At 36.2% G+C, this 11,755-nt stretch overlaps 1 protein-coding gene across 2 annotated transcripts in view; it reads left to right on the forward strand.

Annotated features, from left to right (window-relative positions):
- The first annotated feature begins 4,964 nt into the window (after nt 1–4,964).
- The window catches only part of SAMSN1 (SAM domain, SH3 domain and nuclear localization signals 1), a 103,272-nt gene continuing 96,481 nt past the window's right edge, over nt 4,965–11,755 (forward strand). Inside the window, exons 1-2 of one of the 2 annotated variants that reach the window (XM_011953432.1) lie at nt 4,965–5,111; nt 6,257–6,609. In XM_011953432.1, coding sequence (XP_011808822.1) covers nt 5,018–5,111; nt 6,257–6,609 — 447 coding nt within the window. In that variant the 5' untranslated portion in view covers nt 4,965–5,017. Of the gene's footprint in view, nt 5,112–5,357; nt 5,441–6,256; nt 6,610–11,755 lie in introns of those variants that run through there. The other variant, XM_011953433.1, reaches the window with a different exon arrangement.

Genomic DNA, 11,755 nt, shown 5'->3' on the forward strand with positions numbered 1-11,755 from the left:
ATTATGCTGGCATTTAAAGATCTTGTAAGAAAGAACATTGGATTAAAAGTCAGAATACTTGGTTTCCATCCCAACTCTATTATTAATAAATTATCTTTCCTTGAGTAAGCCACTTAACTTCTCTGAGTTTTCTCATTTTTTATATACTCTGGTAGACTAGATGTCTAATAATTTCCATCCCAACTCATAAAATATGATTGTAGGACTAATCCAGTTCAATAATTCATTGATGCTATCTTCTAAAAATTATTCTCTAATATTAATATTCAAGCAAAGTGTCAGAAAATGAGATATGTTTAACCAAGTGCTTCTAACAAAATTTTTATATTATTTAAGGAAGCGTGAGCAAAATGAACTAAAAGATATTTCTATTTTTGACATAAATATATGAAATATATAGTATATACGTGTTAAATATATACACATGAAAAATTACATTTACATTCACATATAATCACCAGTTTGATGGAAATTTACATCTTTCAAAGACGACTCTAAATTAGAAAGACAAAAGTGAAAAAAAAAACCAATTAGAGACTTGACAGTAGTATCAATGAAAGAAAATTAAGCCAGATTGGTAACAACAGAGATGGAGAAAAAGAAACATTCAAGATACATTAGGCCAAACTCTTAGTTATGGAATGTGCACTTGGTGGATGAAGGTGGCCTTCACTGAGTTGAAGAAGATGGGATGAGCATCATATTCGGAGCATAGGTCTAGAGGTCAGTTCTGATTGTGCTTAAAATTGTTTTAAATACATAGCTGGATATGTGAGTCTGAAGCTCTGCAGAGAGGCCTGGGGAAAGAAAGAAATTGGGAGTCATTAGCACATAAGTGGTATTAAAAGTGGTGTGTATGCGTGCATGTACATGAGAAGAGAAAGATGGTGATATCAGATAAAAGGCCAGGGTTAATCCTTAAGTAATTTCAAAATTTAATTTCAAGAAAAGGAAAGTGTCAGCATATAGGAGTTATAGAGGGTAGGGCCAAAGAAAGTAAAAGGAAACATCAGAGGAACATGGTGTCACAGAAGCCAAGAAAAGAGAGTGTTTCCAGAAGGTCACTGTGGTCGACATTGCTGAATGTCAAGTAGTAAAGGAGTTTAAGAATGGCTCATGCCGGGCGCGGTGGCTCAAGCCTGTAATCCCAGCACTTTGGGAGGCCGAGACGGGCGGATCACAAGGTCAGGAGATCGAGACCATCCTGGCTAACCCGGTGAAACCCCGTCTCTACTAAAAAGTACAAAAAACTAGCCAGGCGAGGTGGTGGGCGCCTGTAGTCCCAGCTACTCGGGAGGCTGAGGCAGGAGAATGGCCTAAACCCGGGAGGCGGAACTTGCAGTGAGCGGAGATCCAGCCACTGCACTCCAGCCTGGGTGACAGAGTAAGACTCCGTCTCAAAAAAAAAAAAAAAAAAAAAAAAAAGAATGGCTCATTAGATCAAAAGGACAATTTAAAGGGAATGGTAAGATGAAAGCTGATAGATGAGATAGATTAAAAGGATGAGAAGTTAATAGAATTACAGAAAGCATACATAGTTAACATTTTTGAGACAAATGCCTAGGATAGAAAAAGTAGTAAAGAAAAAGACGGTGAAGTAAAGATGAATGACAGAAGGCACATTTGAATGCTATTGGGAAGAGTCCACTGAAATGGAAAATCAAAATTCAGTAGAGAGAGAAGAAAAAAAATATAAACCAAGTTGTGTCATCCTCTGATTAGATATTCCATATTCTTCAACCTGCTCTACAGAATGCTCCTGGAAGGATCTCTGTTATTCTCTGGGCTCATCTCTTGGTACTCTTCCTTTCTTTCCCTTCATGGGCACATATTAAGCATTCTTCCAGGGATTCCAGCTTTAGAACCTTTGCAAACTGTATTGTGTTCCAAGACTTCTCTTCTCTCTGCTATTTGCCTGGCTGACTTTTTCTCTTATTTAAGTCTCAGGGGAAATATTCTTTCTGACCAACTGCTGAATTCTAAACCGTCTCTAAATCTTCACATATCTGGTTCCTTCTCATCATTCAGGCCTCAGCTTTAGTATCTTCAGTGAAGCTCCTCCTGATCAGTAAATTAATAAACCCTCCTTTTGCATCCCCACTCAATAACCCTGTTAATTATTAATATAGCATTTCTTATGTCACATTCTTATGTTTATATACTTGTTTATATGTTTATCACCCATCACCTCCCTCTAGAATTAGACTTGATAAAAACAGTGATCTCATATTACTTCCTCTACGCCATATCCCCAGAATGTGAGAGAGTGCTTGGCATATAGTAGGTGCTCAACAAAAGTTTATTGATTTGTTGAATGCTAGGTTTAATTTATGGGTCAATCTTCTTAGAACACATTTAGAATTTAAAAGTCATGTTACTATAAAACATAATCACATTCAGTACAAATATGTAAGTAACATATAAGAGAAATGAGATAAATAGTGTTATCATTTGAAAAATATTTTAGAGGATTTCTTTTTCTTTCTTTCTTTTTTTTTTTTGAAATGGAGTCTCACTCTGTCACCCAGGCTGGAGTTCAGTGGTGCAATGCCAGCTCACTGCAATCTCTGCTTCCCAGGTTCATGCGATTCTCCTGCCTCAGACTCCCAAGTAGCTGGGATTACAGGTGCATGCCACCACATCCAGCTAATTTTTGTGTTTTTAGTAGAGACGGGGTTTCACCATGTTGGCCAGGATGGTCTTGATCTCCTGACCCCGTGATCCACCCGCCTCAGCCTCCCAAAGTACTGGAATCACAGGCATGAGCCACCGCACCTGGCTGTATTCTTAATTTGAATACCTTTTCTTTTTAATACATAGTTTTAATGATTCTATATCTTTTATAATAATATTAACTCTAAATTTCATCCCTTGGATATATAGTACCTATTAATAAGAGGAGGTTGTCCAGAAATACTTTGCTATTAGAATGTAATGAGTCTAGTATCAAAAATGTACTATGGATACTCCATTGTGTACATAAAATATGTATAAAATTAGGATTGTATTTACATTCAGTACATATTTATTAAGCCATGTACAATCTAGACACATAGGATTTAAAAAAATAAATAAAATGCGGTAGACTGATGTCTAGTAACTCAAAGTGAATAAAGATACAAAAAATAACAATATCATGCTTTAAAAAGGCTATAATAGAGTGTGAACAAAATAATGAAAGGTCAGCTTGTTTTAAAACCTCTAGGCCATGAAATCTTACTTATCTGAATTCAGATACCTTCCAAATGCTTTAGTCCCTCTTGGGGGAAAATCATTTGTACCAAGTTCCGTTTCCCTGGTATACAATACCTTTCTCCACATTAAAACCTTTTTCACAAAGGGAAAAGAGAAGGTGATTTTTGTTGCCAGTGTTTCAGTGGAACAATTAAGCTTTGGCCGTAACAAGAAGTTGACATAAGAGGAGAAGCACAGCAAAGAAAAAATGGTTGTGCAATGTCATCTTATTATTTCTGAAAGGGTCTAAAGAGTAGAAAATGGCCTTTCCTAAGTTGTAAAGCATCTATAAAACCAAGTAACTCAGAAAGCACTAAAAGAAACACTGAGAAATAATACCAAAAAGTAAGCAATAGAAATTGTGTTGAACAATTGTGTTGAACAATTGTGTTGAAAAGAGAGGGAAGATTTTGCGTTTCTAAGCATATCTCATCACAGTCCTTTCTGAAAGATTAAAATGATTTCAATATTTTCCCATTTATTTAATGCAAAAAGATATGGCTTCCTCTGACAAAAACATCACATTTCCTATGTAAGTGCTATTTTGCAGAGACAGAACAACAAGTTTATGCTGGTTGTTCAAAGTCTATCATAAAGACCAAAGATGACAGCTGAGTATAAGGATTGGAAATGTTGCATGCCAGATATTCTTTACTTCCAAATATTTATTTGGGCTTATAGTCTCTTTCAAAGGCGTGGAAAGCATTATTATAAATGTCTCATTCAAACACTAGTGACGAGGCAATATTCACCTTTTGAAAATTGCAGTGTCTTTGTAGATGTTATTTATCAGCTGTTCAATGGAAAGAATGAGACAAAAGCAGGTGGAGAAATATTTCTGAGTAGAACGTTCTGGATGAAAAAGTATTCCTATATGTATTACATCACATCTAGTGAATTCCACAGAGCACAATGATTTTATCAACTCATGTAAAACTTAGCACACAAAGAGTTAATTTCTAAAGTATTTTGAAATCCTTAGGAGGAACTATTCTTAAGATAATAAGTAAAAGCTGTATAAGTACAAATTCAACCGTAAACTAGTGGGAAACATTCCTGAATCTTTTTAAAGGAAACAAGAGTCATTAATGCAATGTTAATTATATTTTATCCATATTTTGTCGCAATAAACAAGTGACATGTATACTAAAACATAATGTGGTATGCTGTGGCTATCTTTTGTTTCACTTAGTGCCTATCTTCTAGAAAGCAAGAGTCTATTTTTTTTTTAAAGTATGCTATTTGAAAAATTTTCATACTTGAAACAAATGCTGTTTGCCCACAAATTTCCAAAAAGGAAATGAAGACAATTTAAATTCTTCTTTATCTAATATTAGCAGGTAGACTTCGCATGCTATCGGTCTATCCCAACACTAGCAAATGGCAACTTTGAACCTCTTGTTCCATCTATATTACACTGCAAAGATCTTGTTTTTTTCCACTGTTTCATAGTGGGTAGGAGTGAGTCATTTATAGATATTTCTGAATTCAATGCATTTTGCTGTATTTTGAAGTAAAAAAAAAAATTGGTAAAACCACTCTGCTTTAGTATGACTGGACAGTTGTAACGTATTTCGTAATTTTGAACCCAAAAAATGTGGTGTGCTTTAAAGTTATTGCTTAAATTGACTCAAGCTTCAGGTTTTAAGGTCACATTATTAATTTTTCCACATTTATGATCTCAACATATTTTATATTTAATCTTTTGTGAAGAATAATTTGTCTTTACCTTGAGCTGTATTTGTACTAGGCCATAAAATCGGGCAGTGACCCTGTGGAATCCATGGGGACATTAAAGCGACTACAGAAACTGGTTTGGACTAAGAAAGCCAGAGTGCAGAGTCTGGATGAGGTGAAACCGACATTAATAAACCTCCGTAAGTAAGAACTCAATAAGCTGTTCCAATTCCTTTGAGGGAGAACTAAGGAAACATATATTAATGAAGCCCATTTTGATAAGGTCTTAAGATAATCATTAAACATTGAGGATTGTTTTTATTGCCAAGTTATTTTGAAACAGACATCCCCATCTATTCCTGAATTTTACCCCGTATTTATGCCCCACCCCATTTCTCCTTCCCTTCAAGACCAGGCTCTGAGACAGAGTGAGAGAGCACAATGGAGGAGGCTCAGCAGTGACTACTGTTCCCATTCTTTGGCCATAGAAAACCATATATTTGAATTTCGATGTAAGCATAGCAAATTGGTGTGTCCATGGCATGCAACTTTGATTTTCATTTATTTATTTATAATAGCATGTCTTAATTAATCAAACTCCTTTTAAAATACTCATTAAACATTTGGATTTAAAGAGATTCCATGACATAGAGCAATTGACTCTGGGTGATATATATTTCTATTTTCTGTAACTGTTTTCTATATTACTAGAAATTTCATCAGAGTCTTTGCCACATTGTGTAAATATAGATCTCACAAATGAACTTTGTAGTATTACAGATATGCCTTTTTTTTTTTTGGTTTTGTCGTTCTTGCTTTTTAAAAACTATTTCACTATGAGACACACTGCATGCATAAACCTCTTGGCAGATTGGTATTAAAATAGACAATTTCGGAATGCCAGTAGGATTTCAGTCCATACCCACTGAGATTTCATTCTTTTATGTAAGGCATATAATTTTATTTGTTTCCTGATAATTCTTTATTATACACATGGCCTTAAAATTAAACATATTTAATAACAGAAACATAAAGGTGCATTTTTTAAAAAACTGTATTTTTTTCTCAGATATCTTTCAGCATATTATTTGTATGTGGCCTCCATTCATTCCAGTGAGATAGACTTTAATCAATAGTTATGGCTTCAAACATGTCAGAAAAATGAGACTTTTATAAAACAAAAAATTTTATATAGCAAAATAACTTACTTTTTAAATAAATGCTGCTGTAAATAATTTTGTAAAATTGAATGACTTCTTAGTTTATCCAGTGCACTTCATTTATTTCTCTTATATAAAGGGAAGAATTATAATAATAGTTTTTAACCCATTTCTTTGTCATTCAGAAGATGAAGATGACACATTGATTTCTTGTTTAAAATTAACCAAGTCCCAAGAAAAGAAAGTGAGTAGTGTTAGCACAAGGAGGAAGGAAGAAATGGAGATTAGATTGGATACTCTTTCTGCATCACTGGGCAGATCTAGCACTTTAAATGACTGCAACTTGGAAGATAAATTAGCTTGGTATGAAGGTGAAGCTTACATGTGGCATCACTGGAAGCCTTTTCCTGAAAACCCTCTCTGGACATGTGTTGATTTCCAAATAGCACAAGTTGGACCCTGGGGCCACTGCTCCTCTTGTATTCGCCACACACGTCTCAAGTCTTCCTGCTCAGATATGGATCTCCTACATTCATGGGTAAGTTTGCAAGCTACGGAAATGTGTCATCTTATCTGGGGTTTTGTACTGTCGGGAAAGAAACAGATAGCAAAAGTGCTAATCAGTCAGATTTATCAGTGTCAGAAAAGTTACCAGAGCAAGGGTTGTCTTTCCAAAAAGCAACCAAACTCTTGTGACTTTTACCCATGTTAACATTTCATATATTCATTTGTGTACAAATTAATGACTGCATAAAATGTTTCCAGGGATTTCTTTTTGATTGAAGGAAGACTTTGTGAGATCAAGAAAATGTGAAGTGAATTGTCTAAATTATTGTAATTATAATGAAATTTCACTGAAAAATAATAGCTAATTTTAATGAGCATTTTCTTTGAGCCTGCCATTTTCCTAAGCATTTTGTATGCATTATCTCATTTAAGTCTCACATCAACTCTATAAGGTAAGGAATTACATTATGAAATATTATCTTAAGAAATATTATTTCTGGCCGGGCACAGTGGCTCATGCCTGTAATCCCAGCACTTTGGGAAGCTGAGGCGGGTGGATAATGAGGTCAGGAGATCGAGACCATCCTGGCTAACACGGTGAAACCCCGTCTCTACTAAAAATAAAAAAAAATTAAAAAAAAAAAAATTAGCCAGGCATGGTGGCGGGCACCTGTAGTACCAGCTACTGGGGAGGCTGAGGCAGGAGAATGGCGAGAACCCAGGAGGCGGGGCTTGCAGTGAGCCGAGATAGCGCCACTGCACTCTAACCTGGGTGACAGAGTGAGACTCCGTCTCAAAGAAAAAGAAAAGAAATGTTATTTCCCTTCATTTTACAGTTGAGAAAATGGAGGCATAAAAAGTTAGCAACAGGTGCAAAGTCAGACAGCTAACAGGAGGTAGAGCCAAGACCTATAACCTAGGTCTTGCTTTTAGCTAGAGATCCTGCTTTTAGCTACTGCATGAGAGTGTTTTTCATATACTAGGGCAGACTCTAAGCCTGTTATATGATACATGAGAAACAGTATGCTTTCTGGAGTCAGACAAATTTAGATTTGGATTCTGGCTGTGCTACTTTTTTTTTTGGCTTGGATAAGTTATTTAAACCTTTTAATCTTAATTTTCTTAACTACAAAATGGAAATAGTCAAGAAGCTAAAGTCAAATATTATAAATCTTCTAGTACTTAAGAGTGGCACTTTTTCTTTTTAAATTTCATTGTAAATTGCTCAAGGCATGTTTTATAACTTTATTTCACCTACAGCTCCTCGTCATGTGTGTTTTCAGTGAATGAATGGGACAATTTTGTGTATCTAGGTAGCCTACTCTACCACTTTCCTCAAAGAATCAGTCTCTTCTTAGACAGAGGCTACATTTTATAACATATTAGAGGTCTCTGAAAAGGCATATTTTCTCTCGGAACTTTTTTTACCTTTTAAGATTTTTGCATCAAGTCTCCAAAGACTAGAACCAAAGTAACTTGTGTTCGAAGTATCATGGTAAATGTAACAGGTATCTGATAACAGACTTAGAGCTGATGAAACTGACCAACATTCATCATTTCTAAATATCTCTCCTTGTTTTTTTATTTTTAATTTTTTTATGATACTTTAAGTTCTAAGGTACATGTGCACAACGTGTAGGTTTGTTACATATGTATACATGTGCCATGTTGGTGTGCTGCACCCATTAACTCGTCATTTACATTAGGTATATCTCCTAATGCTATCCCTCCCGCCACCCCACGACAGGCCCCAGGGTGTGATGTTCCCCTTCCTGTGTCCAAGTGTTCTCATTGTTCAGTTCCCACCTGTGGGTGAGAACTTGCGGTGTCTGGTTTTCTGTTCTTGTGATAGTTTGCTGAGAATGATGGTTTCCAGCTGCATCAGTGTCTTTAGTCTTCATCCTCTTTTCTGGGACTGCTGCACTTTGCAGGTTTTCTCTTAGAGTAGCTTCTTGAAGAGTAGCCGATAATATAATTAGGGCATGCTTCTGATGACTTCTTCTGACAGCTTCAGAAGCAGGATCAAGGCTGATGGCTCCTTGGCAAGTGGCTAAGCTGTTGTATAGGCATCTGAACACAAATAGAGTTTCCTTCAAGAATAAAATCTGGACTCCCTAACTTGGCATTTCTGGATTTCATTAGTCTGGACTCAATCTAATTTTCCAGTCTTGTCTGTGTACTACCCCCACCTTATTGATTTCCTATGCCGAACTGCCAAACTGAATGATTTGCTATTCCTAAAGGCTGTGTCACACTTTCTTGCCTCTCTCTTTGTGACTGTGTGATGGCCTCTGCCTGGTATGTGAATTCTCTCTGTTAGAACCCATCCCGTCAACCCTTAGACTCAGACCAAATACTTCATCATCTAGAAAGCTTTTCTGGGTAACACCAGACAGAAGTTGTCCCTCCTTCCTTTGAACTTCTACATTGTTTGAGGGCATTATTCTTTCATTACATATTCATGAAACACATCCTGCCACCTACTATTTGCTATTCACAGTATCAGGCACTGGAGATACACAGCCAGATGCTATCTCCACTGCTCTCATTTTCATAGAACTTACCATACTCCACTTGTGCTGGAATTAATTCAGAATGTGTATATTTCCGAGGAATAACTTATCTTTGTATCCTCCATAGTTCCTACAATATAATGGGCCCTCAATAAATACCTGAACAATTGGCCATGTGTGGTGGCTCACACCATCAATCCCAGCACTTTGGGAGGTCAAGGTGGGAGGATCAATTGATCTCAGGAGTTCAAGACCAGCCTGGGAAACAAAGTGAGACCCTGTCTCTAAAAAAAAAAAAAAAAAAAGCAAGCATTTTCTAACATGAAATGCAGAACAGAAATAAATAAATAAATAAATAAATAAATAAATATCTGTGTAGCACTTGTTGCCTAAATAAATGGAGCTTAGAAACCAATGGACTTTGTTTCCATAGATCCAGATAAAGCATTTCTTCTTGTTTTTCTAGCTGTTCTTATAGCCAAAGCTTTCCTCATTCTAATAAATCAAATTATACATAAATTAAGTTATTTTGTACATGTGAGTGTTCGTGGATGTGTGTAGATGTAGGGAAATACACAATAGTCATATTTTTCTTTTTTATTTGGGTAGTTTTGTCTATTTTAATATATAACTTAACGATTAAGTGAGTTTTATCTGCAGAAGGTCAAACATAGCTACAGAATGCTCAGAATTTCAGATGATAGTGTTCAGTATTCGTGACAGAAAGGCCTCAGTGGACTTGGAGAGGGGGTTCAAGAGCATGTTAGAGTTAAATTGGTTTGGTAAACTTAATGAGACCACTTACACTCTGGGATTTGAGACACTAAAGTGAAAGAAGTCGGATGAGTGCAAATTATTATTTTTGTATTCTACACATATATTCTATAACAACAAGTGAAAAATATCCAGTTTCATTTCAGCATAGCTGGTATTTTTTTCAATAGTAATTGCAGGGTTATTATTTTGGTTATTTAACTTTCATATTATAGAATGTAAAGAAGGCAGTGTTGGGGTTTGAAAAGATGTGCTTCTGTAATGAATGTTACTTACCATTAATGGCAGGTAGTCAGAGGCGACATTTTTGCAATTTAAAAGGGTAAGAGTGTGATTATATTTAAAAAAATATATGTGCCAAGATATGCAGATATGATGGAGCTGGGCCTAAACCCCACATTTCATGGGAAATGAATCCAATCTACAAGGACACTAGTTTCTCCTTGACTTCAAAAATTTTAGGAATAGTACATTCTGATGTCTCTCTTCTTTTTGTTCTTAGACAAATTCTCTCCCTGTCACCCAGGCTGGAGTGCAATGGCACGATCTTGGCTCACTACAACCTCTGCCTTCTGGGTTCAAACAATTCTCCTGCCTCAGACTCCCTAGTAGCTGGGATTATAGGCGCCCGCCACCAAGCCTGGCTAATTTTTGTATTTTTAGCAGAGATGGGGTTTCACCATGTTGTCCAGGCTGGTCTCGAACTCCTGACCTTGTGATCCACTTGGTGTCTTTGATTCTATTATTACATCAGAGTTTTTAGGTGGTCTGAAATTAACTCATCTTTGAGAAAGTCCTTGTTCACCCAGGTATGCTTCCTGCTAAGCCCACTGTAGCCTCCCACTCTCAAGGTGGGTGCTGATGGATTTAATGCAGCTCTGACATTGCCAGCAGAATGAGCTTGAGTAAACTCCTTACCCTCTTTCACCCACTAATTCCGATTCTGTAAGGTAGTTTCAGTCCTACTCACTCTCTTTCCTCTGAGTAACTCTTTGCATACCAAAAACACCCATTAGTTAAGCAAGTTTATTAATATCTGTTAGAAAAGTTTAATGAAATACTGTTGGGATTCATCTGTAGTAAGTAATATTTATTGCAAAAATCAAAGCACCCAGAGGTCTGTAAGATTGGAACATTTTATTCAGTTGAGATACTATAAACAAACTGAATCAGACAGGGAAATGTATTATTTGTCAAGGGCTCTTCACAGAAGTCAACAGGAAAATGAGACACATAGAGATGTTTAACATGAAGTTAAGTTGTTTGTAATGTCTGTGGGATCTGGGAGTGAAGAAATATATGTGATTATGGAATTGATATAAATTGAGAAAGGTAAAAGATCAGATTTATGAAAGGGTATACTCCACAAGAGAAATGGGAAAGGAAAAACTAAGGATGACGATCTTTTCTACCATCTGAGATGAGTGGTGTTGAGAGGGGATTTCAGATGCATCTTAAGAAAGGGAATAGTGGAGGTGACCAAAAATAATCTTTGAAGCCAAGTGTTTCAAATCAATTTATAAGAAGAATAACTGAAGAGTACTTATGAAGCTCTGCAAGCTAAGAGCATGGAACATCTTAACAAAAGGAGGAAAATGAGCCATAGGCTTGGTAGGGAATGAGGGTAAGAAAGGATAGAGTTTGTGGGCTGTGAAGGAGAAAAAATCTTCCTTTCATATAATGTTTTTATAATAACACATATATTTTTCAAAATCTGGGAGACTTTTTCAGATTTATAAGGATAAACAAATATTTTTATAAGATTAAGAAATGGGGCCAGGCGTGGTGTCTTACACCTGTAATCACAGCACTTTGGGAGGCTGAGGCAGGCAGATCACAAGGTCAGGAGATCGAGACCATCCTGGCTAACATGGTAAAACCCTGTCTTTA

This window comes from Colobus angolensis, unplaced genomic scaffold (assembly GCF_000951035.1).
Source record: "Colobus angolensis palliatus isolate OR3802 unplaced genomic scaffold, Cang.pa_1.0 Scaffold360, whole genome shotgun sequence".
In the NCBI taxonomy this organism is placed as follows: domain Eukaryota; kingdom Metazoa; phylum Chordata; class Mammalia; order Primates; family Cercopithecidae; genus Colobus; species Colobus angolensis.